This window comes from Eptesicus fuscus, chromosome 17 (genome assembly GCF_027574615.1).
Source record: "Eptesicus fuscus isolate TK198812 chromosome 17, DD_ASM_mEF_20220401, whole genome shotgun sequence".
Classification (NCBI taxonomy): Eukaryota; Metazoa; Chordata; class Mammalia; order Chiroptera; family Vespertilionidae; genus Eptesicus; species Eptesicus fuscus.
The window spans coordinates 39,769,568-39,794,310 of NC_072489.1; the positions used below are offsets into that span (position 1 = coordinate 39,769,568).

Below are 24,743 nucleotides of genomic sequence, written 5' to 3' on the forward strand. Positions count from 1 at the left end.
TGCAATGCCTGACTACTTAGTCAGGGGCACTAACCTCTTTTCCCTCAGATTGTCAAATAAAAAATGACAACAGCCGTCCAGTGTGAATGAATCAAAATTACACCAATTTCTTGTGGTTGTTGGGTCAACAAAAAGTATAATAAAACTTCTGGTGTGTCACGGAATTTGAGTAATTGGTTTGTGTGTGCCATGAAATGAAAAAGGGTGAAAACCACTAGGGTGGTGCCATGAAGGAGGTGCAGGCAGGGTTGCTAGGCTTCCCTTTACCGCAGCGATCCCAGGCCACCTCCCGGACAGCTGGGAATGCAGCTGGCATGGGGGTAGCCACTCCAGGCCCCTCTCTGAGGTATCTCACATTTGCCAAGCCTGGGCCCCTATGCTGTCCCGTGGCAGGTTCCCCAGGAACAGCATCTGGGCCACTGATAGGGGCAACCCTGAGCATTCCCATTCCACGACGGTGATGGATGTCAACTGACTGCTGTGCTGGCCCAGGGAGTGAGGCAGGTCCCCAAGCCGGAAAGACCAAGACTCAAGAGGCCTCATTGGATCATACATGGTCACTCCTCCTGCTTTCCAAATCAATATGTACCCATGCAGAGTGTAAACTGGTACAACCACTTTGGAAATCTGTTGGACAGTAGCTACCCAAGCTTAATGTATGCAGCATCTTTGACCCAGCAATTCTGCTCCTGGGTCTATGCCCAGGAAAAGTGAGGGCCTGTGTCCACCAAAAGACACATACAGAAATGCCAGCAGCAGCTTTATTTATCATAGCCGAAAACTGAACTGTCCAAATGTCTGTGAACAGAAGGACGAATACACTAGGGTACTTTCATACAACAGACTACCACACTACAATGAAAGAGAACCAACTACTGCTTCACTCAACCATGTGGGGGAATGTCGCCGCATAAAGCTGAGTGAAAAAGAAACACAAAACTACCCATACTACCTGATCCCTTTATGCAGGTAAAAAGAATCTGCAGCATGGAGGTCAGACTAGTGGCTACTGTGGGATGGGTCATAAGGGGTTCAGGAAATGTTCCATACCTTGGTCTGGGTGGTGGTTACATGGACGTATGTAAAAGCTCATTATATTGTATGCTTGGGATATGTGAATTTCACTATTTTTAAGAAATGCAAAAAAAAAAGTTAAAAATAATTTTAACCACACAAAGATTATAATCGTGTCAATCTCTCTAGACCTCCAGGTAAGAACCTGGGTAAGACTATGCTAGTTGGAGTGGTAGAGTTATGAAAAGATGCTTCCTTCTGTTATAGCTCAATTAAGGTTGTGTATGTTGCTGTGAAAAATAAAGTTTCTAATACTGTTCGTACACTTAAGATTTATTAAGAGAGTAAATCTCTTGTTGTGCTCTTACTACAATAATTTCTAAAAGCCTTGAGAAAAAAGGAAAAGAGGGTGGCAGGAAAGGGTCTCAGGGGGGTCTTGGGTAGCAGAGACAGTGTAGCATCAGGCACATGTGAGTTTTTGTCACCAAATAAGCCATTGTCAGCCACACCAGCCCATCAGCCCCACAGTTCAGCTCCCCAGGGAAGGTGATTCCACAGAGCTGGGGTATCTGAGCAAAAGTGGCTGGGAGGTGGGGAGCACTCAAAAGATCAGTCCCATTACTATTCCTCCTGAGATGGAGGCAAAGAGGGAGAGTGGAAGACAGGAATCCAAGTCTGCAGCCCACCCGTGTTTCCTGGCCCCAGGGAACTTCTGCCTGGGTTGTCAGCCAAATGTCAGCCATGGGCAAACATTGCCAGTGCTAATCACTAGCATCACACATGCCTTAAATGCATCCCATCCAGAATCCTCTCCAGTTTGGAGTGCTGGACCCTGAGGCCAGAGTCCTAAGAACCTACGCTGAGCTCAGGTCTGAACCCACTGAGTCAAGTCTGAACAGGCAGATGAGATTTTCTTAGCAAGATCAGCACACTTGGTGGCTCCAGCTCCACAGCCTCTGGTTCTCCAAAGACAAGTGGGCACTAGCCTGACAGGTCAAACACTGATGAGTTGTGGTTCACATCTACCCCTGGTGAGTCCCTGACCCCTCCTTCTGGGGCAGGGCAGGGCAGGGCGATGACACAGTACTTACCTGTTCGATGTTCCGTTTTCTCCACTGACTGTTTGATCCAGTCTTGGGTCTTGTCAATATGAAATAACTTCAGGTCTTCTTCATCCAGGGCAATGTCTCCCCAAAAGACAGCTGGGAGAAAAAAAAAACACATAAGTGGGTCAATTTAAGCTGGAGGTCAAGAAATGGATTTACTAGTACCCCAGAAGGCATTGGGTGTTGGATAGCACAACCTAGAAAAGACAGTCCAGCCAATCCAATTTTATCCTGACACAGGGCTGGTAGGGAAGAAGGAAAGACAAATAATAATTCTGTGCATTAAAGCCACAGGGCTGGGGCCAACTGTCATAAAGATCAAAGGCCTACGTCTGTAAGGTATTTTGAAAGGTCACCTGTCTTTCTCTAGCTGTAGGCCATCCTGGGCAAAACCACCACAGTAAGGACAGCTGTTTCTCTCTTCTTCAGAGTCCTCAGGATATACAGGAAAAATCATAATGTGATAAATAACACTGTTGTTCACAATATTTGCTGTCCTTCCCTGTGGGAAGGTTATACTTCCCTGCTGCATTGATGTCAGGATGAGCCACTTTACCTGCTCTGACTAATTAAGCACGGGAGGAAGCTTGGAGAGCTACTACATGATTCTCCATGTCCTATTTTCCCTTTTCTAGAAGACAAGCAATGTTCCAGATGGGGGTGACTCTATCATTCTGGGTTCTGGAGGAAAGATCATGTGGAGCAGTGGGGTGGCTAATAAGTAGCATGAATGAAAAATATAAAAACTTTTTTTTTAATCTTTATTGTTGAAAGTATTACATATGTCCCCTTTTTCCTGATAAAAACTTTTATTTATTACTAAAGGCCTGTTGCATGAAGATTCATGCAATAGGTGTTCCTTCCCCTGGCTGCCAGCACTGGTTTTCCTCCAGCACCTGGGACTGGGGCTGCAGCGGAGCCAAGCCTTTAGTCTTCAGCGGAGCCAAGCCTGCAGCCTTCAGGCTTGGCTCCGGCCGCGGGCGGAGCCTTCAATCTTCAGTCTTCGCTCGGGCGGAGCCTTCAGTCTTCGCTCAGTGCCTGCGTATGCAAATTAACTCGCCATCTTTGTTGGATTAATTTGCATACCCACTCCTGATTGGATGGTGGGCATCGCGGCGGTATGGTCAATTTGCATCTTTCTCTTTTATTAGTGTAGACTAGTGGCCCGGTGCATGAAATTCATGCACGGAGGGGCAGTTCCCTCAGCCCAGCCTGCACCCTCTCCAATCAGGGACCCCTTGGGGGATGTCTGGCTGCCGGTTTAGGCCCAATCCCACAGTCGGACATCCCTCTCTCAATCTGGGACCACTGGCTCCTAACCACTCACCTGCCTGCCTGATCGCCCCTAACTGCCTCTGCCTGCCTGATTGCCCCTAACTGCCTCTGCCTGCCTGCCTGATCACCCCTAACTGACCTCCCCTGCTGGCCTGTTCTCACCCCCAACTGCCCTCCCCTGCCAGCTTGCTTGCCCCTAACTGCCCTCCCCTGCCGGCCTGATCTTACCCCCAATGACCCTCCACTGCCTGCCTGATCACCCCTAACTGCTCTCCCCTGATGGCCTGATCTTGCTCCCAACTGCCCTCCCCTGCAGGCCTGATCTGCCCCCAACTGCCCTCCTCTGCTGGCCAATTTGGTTCTGATTGGTCAGTTTCTATGCCAGTCAACGTCAAAAGCTCCACCTCCTAGGCAGCCATTGGCTCCTCACAGTTGACCCAGATTTGGTTCTGATTGGCCAGTTTCTATGCCAGTCAGCATCTCTGGGCCTATCAAAAGGGCCTGATCAGAAAAGGGGGGCTGATCAGCAGCCCTGGTGGAGGCCTACAGAGAAATGGACACCAGGCTGCTGGCCAGGCTCGGAGTGAAAGAGAGAGGCAAGTGCTGGTCAAAAGCTGCCTCAGACACTACAGATCAGCCCCTGCTTCTCTCTTCAGGTCTCTTTCTGGGACTGATTCGCAGATCCCTCAGCAGTCACTGCTGGGTCACGGGGCCTGCAGCCTCAGTAATCAGTCCTGGATCGCCATGGCAACCCAGCGCTGACTTCTGGTTGGTCAGCCTTTGGTCGTGATTGTTGGTTACACCCTGGCTCTTTATTATAGAGATAAGCATCTGAGAATTGGGGCTATTTGTTACTGGAACATAACCTCTTCATCCTGACTAATACAGAAATTGCTATCAAAAGTGGTATACTACTATAACAAATATACATTGTCTTTGGGCAACCCAGTGGGTGTCAAGGAAACTGTTACTACAGGCTGGAAGGAAGTGACCTATATTATGCAGTGATGAAGTATTTGGCAATACTATTACCTGCATCAGCTTGGAAGGCAGATGGTGAGCTAAATGAGCTATGGCTTTAAGTGAAGACACTGGAAGTCAGAATGCTAACTTCATGCTTTGGTCGCCATTAGCTGTGTTTGACATGATACTACAAGAAAGATAAGGTTTTTTTGTTTGTTTGTTTGTGTGTGTGGGGGGGGTTATTTTGCATCATATCTCTTAAAAATATTTTTTATTGATTTTTTTTTTTTTTTTAGAGAGAGGAAGAGAGAGGGCTCACACCATAACCAACAGAGACCTGGATTTATCCCATGGGAGTGACCTCCAGCAGGTATTCATCTCACCTCATCCCACCTCCACCATTTGGGCCATTTCCTGATTTTTACTTCAACACTTACAACTTGGGCTTGCAGGCGCTTTATTTTTCAATCAGCTTTGCACTTACGGGCCTGATCACAAATGTTGCATGGAAGAGCTGCTGCCGGAACTTGAACGGCCCAATTAAAGCAGTATGGCACCACAGGCATTGCCTGTCCTGGGGAAGAGGGAGCTTGGAGGGTGTGTGTGACACTGGGCCAGCGGCTTTTCCTTTGCTGGCCCTTTCTTCATGCGTTCAATGAGACAGCTGCAGTGTTTTTCAAGCACGGTCCACAAACCACTTGTATTAGAGTGTCTTAGGAGGCTGCTGATACGAAGATCCCCAGGCCTCAACTCAGATTTATGAAATCAGAATCTCTGGGGACAGGGCCCAGAAATAGGCATGTTCCATTCATGCCCCGCCCCGTGGCCAGGCAACTCATCCACACTGCAGGTTGGAGATCAGTGGAGCCCATGGTCTCTGAGGTCTCTGCAGCTCCCCACCATTTCTATGAGTGATGTGCAGAGTATCCACCCAGGGCCTGCTGCTTGTCCACCCCAATAACAGGCCACTCAGGAAGGACCTCACTAATGTTCCAGGAGATAGTCACCTAGAGATAAGCCGAGATTATTGGAGGAACTAAATATGGAGTATTTGAACCACTGGAATTCCTCTCAGGAAACAGGCTGAGGTGGGGTGGAGGGGCCAGAGGCCTGGAGAGTTACAGGGAAATCCTACCCAGAGACACATTTAGTTCACTTCAAGTTTCCAGCAGAGGGATTTAACAGGTTTAAAGCAGTTTTCTGTGAATCTTTGTTAAGGGAGTGTATGTACAAACAAACAGGGAGGGGTGGGTTTTTTTTTTTTTTAGTAAAAAGTTAATCGGCTTAAAGTGTGCAACTAAATAAGCAAAGCTTACATTAAAGTGACCCCACAGAGAAAGGACCCCATGGAAAGAAAGTTCTAGGAAATACAATATGGCCTCTATGTTCTTTTGTAGTTTCACGCCATAAATATTCATGGGGTGGTGTTAATGGGGTCCACAGCTCCATGCAACCACAATAGTTTTTTTGTTTATTCTCAGGACCATGAACTTTGAAACCATAAACCTAAATTTCAGAACTCCGCATTCAGGCGCGTTTGTAGAGCAGGAGGGGAGAGGTTCAGGCTGGCGGAGGACAGAGGATAGGAAATGGGTGAGATGTGAATCATGCCTCCTGGATCTTTCAGTTGAGATTAAAGAGTAGAATCTGTTTAGTATGGGAGGCCTTCTGTCTCCAAGGTCTCCAGCTGCTCCAGCCTGGGAAATGGCCTTCACGGGATAGATAGCGTGATTACTCAAGCATAGGGCAGACTGGAGTGGGGAGCTGGAAATATTTTAATTGGATCAAACAGATTTGTTGCATGTTTTACCTTGAAGAATTTAAAAAAAAACTAATTTGAATCATGGGATTTCTAAGATGGAGAGAATTTCAAAGTCATCAAAGCAATGTCCTTATTTTTCATATGAGGAAACTGAGGTCCAAGAAGGCTAAAGGACTTGTTCAAAATATCACACCAAGAAGCCATGTCTGCTTACTCTAAACCAGTGTTCTTCCCCTACAGCAGGGATGGTAATGATGAACAGCCATGTGCCCCCCTTACCCCTGTCCTTCAGGGCAGATATCCCTAAGGGATCATGGCCCTGCTGTCCACTGAACCTGGACACAGCCTTCAAACCTGTCTCAACACAGGGCTACTGAGCGCCCGCACAAATTGACATGAATGGCAAATGAGTTGGGAACTATATGCCAGCTATGCCCTACACCATGCTGGCAACATCCATAACACATTGCCCGTTTGTTCCAGCTAAGGATGTTGTACCCAAAACCACTTAAAGTCTGAACTTGGGTCCAAGAGTACACACCAGAAACACAGAGGACCTGAAAAACTAGAGATCAATCAGGACCTAGGAGAGCACCACACACAGATGGGTATGACATTGCAACTCGGCCCTGAAAACTGATTCCACCTCAAGAGAACCCCCAGCCCTGACTTCCACGTTGGCTGGCATCATCCTATTTTACAGATGACCCAAGGAGGTCTGCCTGGTGGCCACCTTGCTCAAGGCAGATATGGCCTCCCAACTTGACTCTTCATCTATATCACAATATTGCTGCACCAACACATTTCAGAGCGTGTCACAGCTTGGCTTCCAAACAGGACGTCCTTGGCTTAAGAAATACCTACTCAGCTAATTTAACAGAAAGAAAAAAAAAAAAAAGGTTATCCACCAGATTGGCATGAGCAATAGGCCATACTTGCAAGCCTATTTAAGTTTTATAGCTCCAAATAGGTTTCCTCTCATGTGCCAACCCCACTCACTTGGTGACGTTTCTGTGAGCACTTCTTGGCCCCATAGGCAAGAAAGCCATGATCAATAGCCAGGTCTGCTATTGGCACGGAGGAGTGGCATCGAAGGTGCCACACGTTGGCCATTTACTAATGTGTGTTGTAATGATACTAAACATGTTTCATCCATGTAAATGAATATGTGTGGCAAGGCCTATGCTATGATTAAAGTTATTCTTTTTATACTCACTCTCCACCCTCTCTGTTCCGCTCTGCCCAGGAAGGCTGAGCCTGTGACTGCATCCTCTTACTTCCCTCGGGCTTCTGCTTGCAGTCAACCTGGAGGAGACTGGCAGGCCAGAGGGAAGAGGAGAAAGAGAGGCGGGCAATTCTTCCCTGCTTTGGTGCTGTGTCTCTAGCACTGCCCTCCGGAAAGGTTCCAGCTTCTGTGACACTGCTCCCTCCCCGGTCCCTTCAGCCACAGGGGTAGCTTGCTGGTCTAGTCTGTTCCCGTAACCCTGCCTCTGTAAGGAGTCCCTTCCTTACAGTTTCTTCATGTGAAACATCTGGGGTAAAGTCTGCTTCCTGCTGGGACCCTGGCTCCAATAGCCGTTCTAAGAAAATTCTCCCATTATTTTCATAGCTAAATAGAAAGATGGGATTCAGACGGGTAAAGTGAATGGCTACTTTGGCCTAAGATGACACTTTTCACTGCTTAATTCCAGCAGAATATGACTCATTGCTCTCTCACACCTGCTGCATTCCCACAGCCTGAGCTCACATGGCCGCTGCTCAGTACTGGAGAGAAGGGTACAGTTTAGGTCCTGAAGGCCAGAAGCTTCTTGGGCTCTAATTTTGCATGTATATGCCTGATTCCAGGCCCAGGCACATCTCATAAGCCCTAATATCTCCAGTGTGGAATGACCTCCCATTGAGCCGTCAGTCAGCAGTGCAATTCTGTGTGACTCATTCTGAAGACTAAGGCCCACTGGAGACCCTAAGCAGTGCAGAAAGTGGAAAGACATAGCAGGTGGAGAGCAAAGAGGACCTGGGATCTACCTCCAGCCAGGCCAGCTGCTATCCACATGACCTTGGATAAGAAACTGCCCCTCCCAGGCCCTCAGGGTTCTCACAGGAAACATAAAAAACTCACTCCCAAGGGTTTCTTCCAGCGCTAACATTCCACAAGATTTTACTCTAAGATCTTACTTTGGATATCTCGTTAACATTCAATTAATGATAATGGGCCTATCGCCATTATGCTAAATTTTCTTTGCAAAGATACAGCAAGTTTAGTCCACTGTGGTAGAGACTGCATACTGCCCACCAATACCTTTCTGCCCTTCTTCCAAAATAACAAGACCTCTGATTTCCAGTCCCAGGCCTTCCTGAAGAAAGATTTCCCAGAATCCCACATAACTATCTGTGCCATGTGACTGAGTCCTGGCCAATAAGATGAAAGCTGAAGTGACAAATGGCATTTCCTGGGAAACAACTTCTCACATACTCTTTGCCCCCTTTTCTTTTCCATGCCTTCTATGTATAGACGGTGTTTGTGATGGTTTAAGCCAGTGATGGCGAACCTATGACACGCGTGTCAGCACTGACACGCGTAGCCATTTCTGATGACACGCGGCCGCATGCCAAGGATGAAACATTTGCTGCTCCTGAGGATGAAACATTTGCGACTAGAGTCTTGGAGTTAGTTTTTTCCTCAAAGTGACACACTACCCGAGTTATGCTCAGCTTTTTGGCGAAGTTTGACACACCAAGCTCAAAAGGTTGCCCATCACTGGTTTAAGCTCTGATTACCATCTTGGACCATGAAGACAAGGTCTCAACCTTGGGTCCCTGAAGGAGATTGGATCTTCTGGAGCGGAACTACCTTATTGGGCCTCCACTGCCTCTGGACCAATGTGAGGAAGAAAATTCTAGCTTTTCTAAGCCAGTGTTCCAGCTATTGCCTCTCAGCTCTAAATCTACTCTTCTTAGTCATGCTTTGCAATGCTGGAGCTGGACCCTAGAAACATTTCTCCTTTGCTCTGCCAGTAGAGGGCACTAGAGAGAGGGTACTGTAAGAGGAAGGGGCTTCTCTTACTGGTTCTGCTGGTGTTCAGGAAACTCACTGGTGCCCACCCTTCAAAGTTTTGCCAATAGTCCAATGGGCAATTCCTGGCTCATCAGCCTTTTCCTGCAGCATCTCTGCGAACGTCTCCAACCTCCAGTGGGCCACAGCCACACCTTCTCCTATGAAGTTAGAATTTCAGCCCACTTGGGCGGGGGAGGGAGGGGCGGCTCTTCCATGTTTATTCCTTCCCTAGTAGTTGCTCCCTAAAGCTGCTATTTCTGTTGTCTTTACAGTTTGCCTACCTCCTTTAGTAATCAATCCCTTTTTGCTAGTTAATAACCCTTTATATTAAAATTTTAAATTACTGATGTGGTTTCAGTCTCCCAACTGGACTCTAAAGGACACAGCCCATTAGCTTGGGTCCATTACTAGCAATTTAACCTCAGCTTAACTGGCACAGCCATGCAATGGTCTCCAGGGAAAAGTGAATAGTGTGGTACTAAAGAAGCGTTCTCCTTTTCCAAAATCTCTCCGAAATGCATTTGTGACAAAATGACACATATGACAGGTAAAAAGTTGAAGTCCTTAATATTTAAGAGTTCCCTACAAACATTTTAACAAATGAACATCTAATTGGAAAACAAAAGAGCATGAACAGAAAGGGCAGGAGGACAGCACATAATAGGAAATGAGCACATCAAAAGAAATGCAAATGGTCAAAACATATTTTTTAAAGTTTAAAATCATTTGAAAAAGACATACAATTACAATATAAATGTGAATTAAAGAAATAGCAAAATATTTTTCTCTTATTAAACCAACAAAGACTTTTTTGCTTTTTTAAAAATTTTATTTTATTTTTCCCATCACCATTTATCCCCTCTATATCCTCTTCCACCTCCACCCCGCCTCCCCGGCCCCAGAATCACCACACTGTTGTTCATGTCCATGAGTTCTCTCTCTCTCGCTCTCTATCGATCTATCTATCTACCTATCTCTCTCTCCCAACCTCCCTCCCTCCTTCTCTCTCTCTTTTTTGCTTAGTTGCTCAGTCCTTCCATCCCCCCAACACCCCTCCCACCACCAGAGCTGTCTGCCTCCTCTCTATCTATGAGTCTGTCTCCAACCAGCAAAGACTTTTAAAACTAGAATACAAAATGTTAATCTTAATGGGCGTGCAAAAGAATAAAAAAAATATTTAAAGGAAACTTTAAAAAGAAGAATCAAAAGTCCTAAAAGCATCTATACTTTTGACCCAGCAGTTCTGTGTATAGGTGACCTCCTAGTTCATAGGTCAACAGTAGAAAATTTTTCTAAAGAAATAATTTAAAATACATAAAAATCTAGCAATAAGAATGACTTCAGCATCATCCTATCTAATAAAGAGGGAATATGCTAATTGACCCTCACGCTGTCACAAAGATGGTGGTGCCCACAGCCAATAAGGAGGGAACATGCTAATTGACTGCCCCGCCCTCAAAGATGGCGGCGCCCACAGCCAATAAGGAGGGAATATGCTAATTGACTGTAACACCCTCAAAGGTGGCAGCGCCCACAGCCACAAGATGGCAGCGCCCAGTACCCTCAGCCCCACTGGGGCAGCAAGCACATGGCAAGGCCGGGCCCACCCCCAGGCGGGCCCAGCTGCTCCTTGTGCCTGCCTCTGGAATCCCCCAGTCCTCTCAGCCCCCCAGCCGCCTAGGGCCGGCCCAAGACACAGGCAAGCCTCAAATGGCAGCTGCCCAGTCACCCAGGGCTGCCCAAGGCTCAGGTAACCAGGGCCGGCCAAGGCTTGTGCTGCTGGCAGTGGCAGCAACAGAGGTGTGATGGGGTGTCGCCTTCCCCTGATCGCTGGGTCACCTCCCGCCCCTGAGGGCTCCCAGACTGTGAGAGGGGGCAGGGCAGGCTGAGGGACCCCCCTCCAGTGCATGAATTTTCATGCACTGGGCCTCTAGTTATTTATAAAAGCAAAAGGATAAGATTGTGGAGGGGATATGTCCAACAACAGGGGATTGATTACATAAATTATGGTGCCTCTATACAATGGTGTACAAAACCATTTTACTAATATTGATGTCATATATGTACATTTATTACATAAGCATCTTTATCGTCATAGAGAGAGGTTCATAGTACTAAGAGAAAGGAATACAAGCAGGTTCAAAGTGGTATATACAGCATTTTTAAAAATAGAAACATGCATAACAAAATGTTAACAATTATTCCAGGCAATGGAATTACTAGACATTTTTACGCTTGCTCTCTGTGTTTTCTAACTGTTCTCCAGTGGGTGTGTCTTAGCTGTGTAGTTTAAAAAAAGTTATATGTTAAAAAAATAATCTCCCTTTTCTGCCCATCTCAAGGGCACCCCAATGCTTCCTGAGTATGTCTTAATGAACTAACTCATTTGTGTTTCAAAGATGACTTTGCGACACAGCTCAGCCTGGGGTTTCTCTCCCACCTTCCCTTCCCTTCTATTCTCAAGGCCATAGCCCAAGTCTGGTCCTCATGCTCCCAGGCCTAGAACTCCTGGTAGTCTTCCTACTTCCTGCCTCTACAAATCCTAAGCATCATAGGTCTTCATTATGACAGTCCTCTGCTCAAAGACCATCAATATTTCTTTTTTTTTAATATATTTTATTGATTTTTTACAGAGAGGAAGGGAGAGGGACAGAGAGCTGAGATTAATGAGAGAGAAACATCGACCAGCTGCCTCCTGCACACCCCCTACCGGGGATGTGCCCGCAACCAATGTACATGCCCTTGACCGGAATCGAACCTGGGACCTTTCAGTCAGCAGACCGACGCTCCATCCACTGAGCCAAACCGGTTTCGGCCCATCAATATTTCTTAAGGGATGGTTCAAATATGCAGTATATCAAGCCTCTTTAAAAAAATGTTTTTATTGATTTCAGGGGGAGGAAGAGGGAGGGAGAGAGAGAGAGAGAAATAGAAATATTAATGATGAGAGAGAATCTTGACTGGCTGCCTCTTGCATGCCTCTACTGGGAATCGAGCCTACAACTCAGACATGTGGCCTGATGGGAATGGAAAGGTGACCTCCTAGTTCATAGGTCAATGCTCAACCACTGAGCTACACTGGCCTATACCAAGCCTCTTTCTTTTTTTTTCTTTTTTAAAAATATATTTTTATTGATTTCAGAGAGGAAGGGGAGAGAGAGAGAGAATCATTGATTGGCTGCCTCCTGCATGCCCCACACTGGGGATTTCTTTTTTTTCTTTTTTAAAAATATATTTTTATTGATTTCAGAGAGGAAGGGAGAGAGAGAGAGAATCATTGATTGGCTGCCTCCTGCATGCCCCACACTGGGGATTGAGCCCCCAACCCAGACATGTGCCCTGACAGGGAATCAAACCATGACCTGTTCATAGGTCAATGCTCAACCGTCAATGAGTCATGACGGCTGGGCCCAAGCCTCTTTCAATCATGTCAATACTACTCTGCAGAGTAAACCAAGGTAAACCTCCAGCTCCAGACACATCACAGCTACTCCTGCTGCTTCACTTTGACTCACACTGTTTCTTCTACCTGAAATGCCTGCATCCCACCTTCTCCACATCCCATCCACTCGTCCAGGAGGAGCTCAGGGTTTACCAGCCTCCTCACCAGGAAGCCTTCCTTGATTGCCTTACGGTGATTGCTACCTTTTCTGAATCCCATGTGATCTCATGTTTTCACTTGACAAATAGTAGCTGAGCACCCCCATGTGCCAGGTACTGTGCTGGTGACTGGGAACCCACATGAGTCTAGTTTCCTCCCCTTGGAGCTCGTTATCTAATGTGGTGACAGACATTGAGCAAGTAATCACACCAGGGGGCTGAACCCGTGATGGACTGTAAAAAATGCCAGTCAGGGAGACAGACGTGATGAGAGATTTAAGAGAAGGGACCTGATTAAAATCAAGGCTCGGGCAGGCCTCAGGGGGAAAGGACATGAAAGCCGAGTCCTGGAGGATGAGCTGGAGGTCACCAGGGCGACAGTCCGGAGGCCTTTCCAGGCAGGGGGGAGAACCTGTGGGAGATGGAGCGTGGTGGGTAAGGGGAGGAGGCTGGATGGACAGGAGGGACAGGGTTGGCTGTTACTCTCATCCCAAGAGCAATGGGAAGTCGTTACTGGGTCCTAAGCAGGTTGGATTTTGCAAACATGATCAGAAGTTAGTCTCAAAAAGACCCCTCTGCCTGCAACATAGAAAACAGACTGCAGTGCTCGCTTTGGCAGCACATACACTAAAATTGGAAAACAGACTGCAGGAGGCAAGAGGAGTTGTAGTAGCCCAAATAAGGGCTAGTGGGGACCCGGCTGGTGTGGCTCAGTGGTTGAGCATTAACCCATGAACCAAGAGGTCACTGGTTCGATTCCCAGTCAGGACACATGCTGGATTGTGGGCTCGACCCTCAGTAGGGGGCATGCAGGAGGCAGCAGATCGATATTTCTATCTCTTCCTTCTTCTCTCTCTAAAAATCAATAAAAACCTATTAAAAGAGCTGGTAGGGACCTAGATCAAACAGTGGCAGTGAAGATAGAGAGACGTGGATTGGCTCAATTTTGGAAGCAGAATAGGCAGGACCTGGATTGGATTGCATGAGACGGGGAGGGAGAGACAGGTGTCCAGGATGGTGGTTGGGTTTCTGTTGGGTTTCTCCGGTACCACCTGGTACCTCCCCATGGAGCCCAGCCCTCAATGAGCCACCGCAGACTCTGAGCCCAGGAGAAGGGCAGGGAAACTAGCGCCAGTTCAGCGGGAAGAGGAACTGACCCAGGGACACGAAAAAGAGTTAAGGAGGAAGGCGGCCCGCTCCTGTGGGAAACTGGCTCCCGCAAGACTCACATCAATTCGAGGCCAGTAACCCAGGTGGGAGGCAGGGGAGGAAGCTCGGTGCAAACTGCAGGATGAGCTGGGAGATAAGTGGCCCAGCTGGTGGAGCAGGCAAAGACTCGGGGGTGAACATCAAAACTCAAGTGCTCGTGCAGGCGAGCTTGAGAGTATGTATTATTAACTGACAGACGTAGCTAGAGGATGGCGTGATCACAGCTAGGTCTGTAACCAATCAGCAGGGAAGCTCCGTTCCTGTTGCTATGTATGCATCCAGGCAGAACTGTATTATGAGCGGGCTAAGAGGATACCATGAGAAACCTGCTTATATATATGCATTTGGTTTATCTGTCATCCTCTCCCTGCTACATGGATGAGAGCGAACAAGCGGTGGAGCAATAAATTATCACTTGCCACAAGCTATGGATCCCAAGAGAACTCTCTGCAGCCCTGAAAGGGAGAGATAAGCACACACAGGCCCCTGAGAGATTGCCACATATAGGGAAATTCTTAAACGGGGAACAATAATAGGACTAAATAATAATACTGGCAAGGAGAAGAAGTAAGAATTAATGGCCACTTGCTAAACACTTCATGTTCACTGCCCCAATTCATCCCCAAACAAATCTATTAGATGGGTTTTAATATCGTTCCCATATTCCAGATGAGGGAACTGAGGCAAAGAAGCTAAGAAACTTAGTCAAAACCACACAGGCAGTGAGGATAGACAGGCTTCATGCCTCAGGCTGCCTGATGCCAAAAACCGTCTCTTAAGCAGGATGTTTTATTGCTTCTATCTCCCAGGTTGCCACCCACCCAGGGACCCCTTGGGAAACATTGGCCATATAAGATTTCTTCCTCTGGGAGACGGCTGGACCCACCATCCTCAACAGACCTGACATCCATGCACTGCCCCAGGCCTTCTGAAAAAGGGATGGAGAAACAGAGAGGGGGTACAGGTGCATGATGACATCTTGAATTATTCATTTGTTCTTCCCTATGCAATGGGACTAAGAGCACTATGAAGGCCAGACAAAGGTAGGGAGAAGGTTGGGTGATGGTGCTCTGGGGAAGAATTGCACAAACATGCCCTCCGCCTGGGGCAGCATGCAGATGCATGTACTGTGTGCGGAAGGAGCCAGGAGAAGGGGAGTGGTTCCAGGGTTGGAGAGGCCATGTGCTCAGAGGGAGAACAGAGATTTGAGGAGTTTGTTCTGCCATGTACAAGTTCAATGTCCTTTACGGGTCCCAGTCCAGCCTCTCCCCTCTGCAAGCACACAGACCACCGTCCTGCAATGCCCACAGAATCACAGGAGCCCAGACCGTCTCCTGGCTGAGAGACCAAAGGAGGGAATAGAAGGAAAAGGGCTTTGTAAACCATCAGGTGTCGCCCAAAGCTCTCTAAGGCAAAGCTGTAACCAGGTAAAAAGGTAGAGATACATGAGGATTCATGTTTCATATCTTGTTCTTCCTCTTGGAAAATATGTTGAGGGTTGAGAAGGAAAGGTTTGGGGACCAATGACGTTATAGCGTCTATTCCGATTGCTTGGCTGGGTCTCTGTGGCAAAAGAATGGGCCCTCCATCAAATGTGGAGCGGGCCCCAATCCGGGTCACACCTTAGCTGTTTGGAATCTGGAGGCCATAGGAAAGGGGAGCAGCTGGGAGGAGCCATTGGCTGAATGAAGGCCCCCGCCCAACACCATTCACACATCTCCAAATACAGTAAGTCCTCAGAAAATAGACGAATGAATTAAAAAATAAAAACCAAATACAGTAAGTCCTCACTTAATATCCTTGATAGTTCCTACAGCATCTCATGAACATTTTATAACAAAACGACGTTAAACAAAGCGACATTATTTGAGAACCTGCTGCAGTTAGGGGCTGGCTTCTCAGGTGGGGCCCAGACACCTGGCTGGCTTGCAGGACATGGAACCTGCCACCACAGCCTAACCTCAAGGCCAGTGAGAGTCATGGCAGATGCAGAGAGCTTGGGTTTCAGACCACAGTCTCTGGATATAGAGGAGCTATCTGCCCTGGCATTACAGGCCTTCAGTTGTTCAGATACTTGGTTGCCTGCCACTTAGAAACTTTGTTGGATTTGTATGGGATGATAATAATAAAAAATGATATTATTTACTGACTTCTTACCATGTTCCAGGCACTACTTAAGTGTTTTGTCTATATTCACTCATTTAATCTTCATCATAGCTCCCTGTGGCAGATATTAGTAGACACATTTTACAGATGAGGAAACTGAGATCCAGAAAGCGTAAGCAGATCCCACAGCCATCAAGTGGCTCAGCCAGGATGTGAACCTGGGCAGTTTGCCTCCAGAGTTCGCCCAGTTAGCCCCTGGGCTCTCTCACAGGAATAGCAAGTGGTAGTGTGCACAGGATTCAATTTAAACTGCACACTTTTTACATAGTTAGTGAGTGTTTAGCACCGTATCAAGAGCCTTTCATAGAACAACAAGCCTGAGAAGTAGGAGTTTCTATTAACCACATTACAGGAAACTGAGGCTTTAAGAATGAAGGATTGTTCAAGGTCTAACAGCTGGTAAGTGACAGCCGAGAAGGAAACCTAAGTCAGCCTGACTCCAAAGCTTGAGTGCAAAAAAAAAAAAAAAAATGGACTGAGGAGGAGCCAGGTGCTCAAACAACATCCATGGCCCAAGACAGGGAATTCCATGAAAATGACTGAAAGCAGTGATCAGCGGAAGGCCCAGAACTGACCAGAGGAGGCGCTGAATGAGACAACCTGCTGACCTGTCTACACTCAGCTGCCATCAGGAGCATTTTCCTGCTGAAAATGCCACGCCCTGAGCTGGAAGCTCCCAGGGATAGGGCTGAGGTCTGGTTGGCACTTAGATCCCCAGCACCTGGGGCAGGACCGTGCACATCCAAGGAGCCAGCACATCCGGAGCTGCTGTGGATGGCTCTGTGGTCCAGCTACTGCCACATCCCTCCTCTCATCTCCTCTCACCGTGCTGGACAGAGGATTAAAGGACACTCTCCCAACACACAGGACTGGGCAGGAGAAAGAAGAAAAAAATGGGTTCTGCTGATGTCAGAGTGGGGACCTACCTTGGATGATACCACTGAGGACTTTTCTGTCTGCAGAACTTGAGCTCTGACTACTGATGTGGCCTCTGAAGTCAAAGGAGCATCGATGTCAGGCAGGTCTTGGCACGAAGCTCAGGTTCTTCAAATGCAAATGGAACCTTCAAGGTTGCTTGTCTACCCCCAGGACTGGGTCAGAGGTCAATGGGGTGTTGCTCTGGCTATTACTCAGCCCCTCATCCAAAAGGGGCCAATGTGTTTCCTTTCCTGGCCCCCCTCTCCAGATACTACCACCCCAATGTGAGTCTAGGCCAGAGCTGGGACGTCTGTGTGTTTCCTTCCCCCAAAACTGTCCTGACCCATCCTCATCTTCACTTACTTTTTTTTTTTTAATCTTTATTGAGTTATCAGTCACATACCATAAAATTCACCCTTCACTTATTTTTGAGACCCTGTTTACCAATAATTATCAGGTCTGAATTCAAGAATCCCTAACTAACTACACTGCATGAAATCAATTGTTCATTTATTACAAAAATTCAAATTCCTCTATAGTATTTCAACAAGAATTCAAGAAGTACTTGTGAACACCTGCTCTGTGTTCTCATAATGTGCGCTGGTGAGCTGCCTGTTGTACTTCCAGAAGGCTGTTCCCCAGACCAGGGAATTTCCAGAACCAGCGGCAGAGTGAGATGTGGCCTTTTCCCCAGATCTCCCTCGCCGTCGCCCTCTTCTGGCCACTCTTAGCATCAGCATAGCCCAGGGAGAGGCCAGCCATTTGGGAGGATCAAAGATGGCTATGGAGGATGGATGGAGCTGACAGAACCATCCGCCCTCTGCTTTCCAGCCTTGCCCATCCATCCCATCTGTCTGTGAAGAGTCACAAAGCATGCACATCCTGGTCATCCAGCATTTCCTCCAAAATTCCTGGAGAAAAATGAGGCCCAACAGGCAAACCTACCTCAGGGTTATTCCTCAAGGCTGACACCAGGAGCTGGGAGCTCTCCCAGACAGACCTATGCCTCCATCACCTGGACTTGCAGCACCCCGCATAACAGAGGTGCCCAATACATTCCTCAACAAGTTGATCACTTCCCCAGCCCAGACTCCAGCTGCCCACGCTGCCTCCTACAGCCCCCAGCTCACATTCATTCAAGTCAAGGATCTGACAGGTGCAGGTGAAAGTTGATCCACCCTCTTTAACCCCCATCCCGTTGTTGCAGCCTCAGTTTCCCTCTTCTCAAGACCACCATTCCTACAGTGCTCCCGAGACCTGTGATGGACTGAGATACCTCAGACAGGGCCATGCTACCGGTTGATAAGTCTCTCAAATTACCCTGGGACCAACTCTTCTGCCCACCTTTCCCACTCAGAAGCCCTGCAAGGTACAGCAATAGGTGGGTATTCTGGAGGAATCTTCCTACACTATAAGAGCAAGCCCCTTAAGCCTGGTTTGATCTTCAACTTTCAAAAGATTCTCAGGTCTCACAACCCCCTAGGTCCTCCAGCCTCCTAGTAACCTGATCTTTTCCAGATTTCACCTAATTCTGACCTGCCCTACGCCGGCTCAGCCCACAACCACTGCAGTAGCAACACAAATAATTGCAGGGCCAACATCATTATTCCATTTGCAGAGAATTTCCCCATAAATCATCTGAGTCCGCCTATAATTACTGTTCCCAGTTTATTGATTTTTTTTTTTCTTTTCTGGAGAGAGAGGAAAGGAGAGGGATAGAGAGAAACAGCAATGAGAGATTCATTGGCTGCCTCCTGCATGCCCTCTACTGGGGATCGAGCCCACCCGAGCGTGAGCCCTGACCAGGAATCGAACTTGTGACTTCTTGGCTCAGGGACAGATAGATGTTCAACCACTGAGCCACACCGGCAGGGCTACTGTCCCCAGTTTAGAGATAAGAGAACTGAGTTTACTCGAAGTCTTCGGGGAGTGAAGAACTGGGCCACTGGCCCATGGCACCTGCCCTTCTGCAGGTGAAGACAGCCTCTTTCCTCTGTGGGCTCACTGCTGCAGGCCGCCCCATGCCTAGAGGTAAACACCCCTCTCCTGGGCCTCCGGGCCCATCCTCTACCGGGCACGTGAATACCCCCTGTCCCAGCTGGGAACTGCCTCAGATCCATAGGTTCTTTGGAGAATGTGCGTGGGCGCTGCTGGGACTGTCCTTTCCACAAGTCCAGCTTGAAAGCCGCGCCCCTTGGGATACCCGAGCCGGTTGGTGGCTCGTGGGAAGCGGGAGCGGCGTTGCCCCCGCCGCGGTCTGCGCCAGAAGGCTCCGTGCGCCCCGGGGCCCCGCTTCCTGACGGGATTACGGCACCTGCCCGCTTCCATCTCTCCCCACGCGGGGCGACCCCCAGCCGGGACCACGCTGAGGGGCCACAGGGACGTGTGCGGCAGCCCGAGTCCTGCACACTCTCCCTCAGCTACCCCGTCCCTTTGCCTGCCCTGAAGCTCTCCGGTTTCTAAACATTCTCTTCCCAGGACTAACCACAAGATGTAGGGAAACTTTGCGCGAAACTTACAAATGCGGTGCAATCGGAGCCGGCGACTGCATCCGAGCCCGGGAACGCCGCACCCAGCCCCGCCGCTCCGCTCCGCTCCGGCCGCGCGCGCCCGGCGGTGGCCCGCGCGGACCACCTGGCTGTCAGGCGGCGCGGGCGCCCGCCCCAGCCCCGAGCGCCCTGTCGGCCTCAGGCACCCGCCCGGAGCCCCCCGATTCGCCTCGGAAACGCTCCCGCGGCCGCCACCCCGAGCGCACCGCAAACCGGGGGCCCGGACGTCCCGGTGCGAGTGGCATCGCAGCCATCCCTCTGGGGCATTGTTTTCCAGGGGAGCCCGGGGGACCTCGGGGGAGGGGAGGGGGAGGGAGGGGAGGGCAGACCCGCCCCACAGACGGCAGTGCAGGCTGGCCCACCACCGCATTTGCATTTCAAAGGCAAACTTCTGCTGGACTTGCCCGCAGCCTGCGGCACCTACCGGCTTTGCACGGGTCGTGGTAATGTTCCAGCTGCTGCTCCGCGCCCTCCGCGCCCTCCAGCGCCGAGTAGTCCGAGGCTGCGTCCGAGCGCCCCCCCAGGCCCTCGGCGTCGCGGGGCAGCGGCGGCAGCAGCAGCAGCAGCAGCGGCCCAAGGGCCCCGAGAGCAGTCGCCCGGGGCATGGTCGCGAGGGACCGGCGGAGACCCAGGGAGGTGCGTGCGCGGAAAGCTGGACTGAGGCGAGGACGGTCCACAGGGTCGGGTCGGCGGCTGCCGGGCTCGGTGGTTACGCGCGCGTGCCCGGCATGGCTCGGCGCGGAGCGAACGGAACGTGGCGCCCCAGTCCTCGTCGGGGACCCAAGGAAGCCGCCGCCCGGAGATACTTTGCCCGGCGGCCGAGGCTGCGGCGGCGGGCGACTGTGGCGGTGGTGGCTGTGGTTGGAACAGTGGCCGCTCCGCCCCTCTCCGCCCGGGCTGGACCGCACAGCCCTCGCCAGGGGCCCCGGGCAGCCAATCACTCGGACGCCCGAGGCGAAGCCCCTCCTCTTCCCGGCACCTCCGCAACTTCGGAGGAAGATGCTGAAGGCAAGGACCTGGGTCCCTGGTGCTCCCACCGGAGAACGCGGCTCCTGAAGACCAAGCCTGGACTTGCCGCCGCGTTTGATTCGCTAACTCACTTTACAACTCCCCAGTGCACACGTGGGCGAAGGCATGCAGCAGTGGCTAGAGCTGTCCGTTTCCCTACCGACTGCTCTCAGACAGTCGTTCCTCTGCAGGGATGAAGTCAGTCTTCTCTCGAGTCGCTTTCAGTGCAGAAAAAAATAAGAGGATTTCCATCTCACCCATGAAGGGGTGCTTTTTGCAGCACCCACCTGACCTAGGGGCTTGGGGAAGAATAATTTAAAATGACTGATTTCCCCTCTAAGTGACCCTATCCTTTAATAAAACAGCCTAAGATGCTTCATACAGGCAAAAAGATTGACAAATGAACAGCTATACGGTGCTATTTGTGTTAAATTACAGACATGCTTTATTAAATAAGCCATTCAGCATTAACTTGATGGAATAAAAATGACCAATTTCTAAAGTCTGTTTTTTTTTGCCAATTAAAAACATATGCCCAAATAATTTAGAATAATCAAGAGATATTTGAAACCCACTCCTATGTTGTTCCTTAAATTTAAAAATTGTCAGAACTGAGCTATTTTGATTTATAGATGTAAAAAGTATTATTACCATGAGGCTTTTCAAAGACCTTTTATGCAAGCAAAATTGCCCTAATCAAGAAGTAAAACACACCAAATGTGTACAGATTTTCAGCATCACGCCCAGAACAATCTTTTTTCATTTAAACTGTAAGCAGAAAAATAGACTGAATTTCCCTTTTGGGTTTTCACACGGTTTCGCAGCCTCTGATGACAAAATAGTCGACAGGGAGCCCAAAGCTTGGCTTTACACAGGACTCCAGGTTTCCTGCATTATGATCATCTCCTTCTCCTCTAATAGCCAGGATAACAAGTCCTTCAAACCAGTGAAGGGTTAAGCTAACCACTGGAAGGGTGCTATGGGATATTTTGTCCTGGCCCTTAGAAATACAAGTGGCCCTGCTTCATGCTATCAGTGTTCATCAAGTAAGCACATACTGGATGGAGCTAGATTGGGCAAGATCTGGCTAGGAACTGACAGGCGGAAGGAATTTGGGGGGAACAGATGCCACCAAATGGCAGGAAAGACCAAGTGGCCATTAAACGGGCGATAGGTGTGGGAGGGGGTTGAATGGCATTTCTGCCTGAAGGCTGGAAGGAGTCAAACCCAACGCCATAGTTCTCTGCCTCCAACCCAGTGAAGGTCACCACCTGTCAGTAGACAAGTCCACTGTCAACATCTAAAAGGCCCAACAAACTTCTCTGACACTCCCAGGTCTCCAGATGGCACTAGGCAAACAGCCAACTGGCTTCATTAGCAGGGAACTCCTCTGGAAAACAGACATTCCAGGAGACCTCTTGTGCAACCACCGAGGTTGTAAGCTTTTATTGCTTCTAATCCCCACCTGGTGAGCAGTTGCTAGGTCTTCGCACCAGCACTTTGTCCAAAAATTTTGAAGACAGTGGTGCTACTGGGTGACCCAGCTGCAGTGTTATGTCAGAAGCCCTGTTTAGATGCTACTTTTGCTATCAACCAACATCAACAAAATATCTGGATCATAGGTTAGATAGGAACAGTTGAAAAGGGATGATTAATCTCTTTTCATTTCTATAGTTCCTCATTTCACGCAACATTTTGTATATGTTTAAAATAAATTTTTCTTTCATTTAAACCCCATGAGAAAACTAGAGGTAAGTTTAAAATAAAAGGCTTCATGATCTAAAGATGCCCAACTCTGTTCCATTAATAAGTTCGTATTTGTGGGCCTCCTCCCCCATTGCTCATAATTGTGCAGAAAATCTGCAAGTGGCTATACCAGTAAGCTTTTCCCCGTTTAGTCAGATGTCTGTCCTCCACCCAACTCATTCCATCTATACCTTATACCCAGAGCGGCCCATTTCTTTGCAGCAGCTCAAAGCCCTCCACATCTACCACGTTCTGATCTCCTGAACGACTACACATAGGCCACCTTCTCCTCATTTTGCTTTCCGGGCCACTGCACATCATCTCCTCCTCCAAGGCAGGGAACAGAGCTCCAGAAGAGATGGGTACTCATCTGCTGTCACATTACTGACCGCTGAGAAGGTACTTTTGAGTTCTTCGGAGGAGGTAATGAAAACTATTTCATAGTTAACAGTGTTTAGCAGCCTCTATCTGAGCTCCTCAGGGTGGCACACCAGGCCCTCCATTAAACATCAGGCCTTCCTTTCCCTACTCCAGCCTTGGCTTTTGCCACCTTATTGCATTAACCACCTTGCAGTGATCCTCATAAGGCCTTGCTGCTTTGCATCTCTCTGCTGAGGACAACTTGACAACCACACAGCTTGCATCATCATGCCAACGTCTATTAAAGCAGCTACCACACTTACAACACGTACCTATTTATGTCTGTCCGACCCTTCTGGCATATAACCTGCTGCAGACCTGACTGACCAACTCCAACTGGGAACCAGCTTGCATTGTATCATTCTCTAGACCCTTCACTCCCTTCAATGATCTTCAAGGTTAAGTCCCATAATCTTAGTGGCTTAGACTGAACCACTAAGAATAACCATAACATTGGCCAGGTAAAATAAGTTACATCAACTTCTCCCTACAACCACCTCCTCCATTTTTTTAAGTTTGGAATTCCTATTACCTTAACAACTTAAACCTTTGAAAATAAGTACAAATACATGTGTAGACTACATTACCATTGATGGACTCCACATATCCCAAAGGCTTATTCCGCCCCCCTTTTCTAATGTTAAATTGTAAATTAACCATTCAATAAAAGTTCTCACGTTGAAATCTAGAAGCTGGTTGTATAACAGATCCCTTATTCCCCTAGTTTTACAACCAGATTAAAAGTGTTCACTAAAGAGATCAAAAGTAATCCAAATTTGTACCAACTTAAACTATTTAGCAATAGTAATTATCAAGTACAGGTGTTGACTGAGGTAGCTAATAAAATCAGGGGGAGGAAAAAAACAGAGTTGACAACAATTTAAATAATTAGTTAAGACTGGAGATGAAAAAAAGTATAGTCCACCCGGCATGGCTCAATGGTTGAGCGTCGAACTATGAACCAGCAGGTCACTCATTCAGTTCTCAGTCAGGGCACGTGCCCGGGTTGCATCCCCAGTAGGGGCGTGCAGGAGGTAGCCAATCAATGGTTCTCTCTCATTATTGGTGTTTCTATCTCTCACTCTTTCTTCCTCTCTGAAATCAGTAAAAATACATTTTAAAAATATAATGTTTAGAATAAAAGTACAAAAACACCAGGAGAAATTAGCCACTGATTTTGATGTAGTACAATAAAGAGAATCCCTTCCATCGATATAGAACACTCATTTTCAGTGTGAACTCTACACATGTTATCTGTTCCACAAGCTGGGGAGGTGACATCCATTCTATGATTACAGCAATAGGACCCTAATCCTGATAACTTCTGGGCTAAAAATAAGAGACCCTTTCACGGCTTCCATAAAATGTAGGTGTCTACCCTATCAGCTCCACAGGATAGTCGTAAGGAAACATATCTGAAACTCCTTTGTGAAAATAAGTACTAGACAAATGCAATATATTATCAGACAGGAGAATGACAGGCATGGGGGAGTGTGGGGTTTCCGTGTAGGAGTCGGAGCTTGTATGGAAAAGATGTCAAAAAATGATCATAAAAGAAAAATCATTTTTTAAAAAGACAACCCTTATTCATTGTAATGTTCTTTCAACTTTCTGTACTTTTTCTTTTCAAAATACAAAGTTGGGAAAAATAAAATCTTAAATCCTTCATGTCAGGTATCAGCAAATGATGGCCCCCCCGTTTCTGTCGTTATATTGGAACACATCCATCCTCATCAGTTTATGTACTGTCACTACATGCTACAATAGTCAGTCGCAGCAGAGACCGTATGGTGGTTCTCAAAGCCTCAAATAGTTCCTATTTGGCCCTTTACAGAAAAAGTTTGCTGAACCCTACTTTATGTAATTGCAGGAAGCTATCAGTAATCTCTTCATATATGTGCCATTAATAATGGGTTATCCCTTATTCTTGGTTCACCTGTTTCAAAAAGGAA

General features: G+C 48.1%; 1 protein-coding gene across 1 annotated transcript in view; it reads right to left on the reverse strand.

Moving 5' to 3' along the window:
• Nucleotides 1–20,222, reverse strand: part of TLL2 (tolloid like 2) — a 100,476-nt gene extending 80,254 nt beyond the window's left edge. The window contains exons 1-2 of the mRNA XM_008144118.3: nucleotides 20,042–20,222; nucleotides 2,106–2,216 (exon numbers count right to left, since the gene is read on the reverse strand). Of these exons, the coding sequence (XP_008142340.2) occupies nucleotides 2,106–2,216; nucleotides 20,042–20,222 (292 nt within the window). The remainder of the gene's footprint in view (nucleotides 1–2,105; nucleotides 2,217–20,041) is intronic.
• Nucleotides 20,223–24,743: the final 4,521 nt, after the last annotated feature.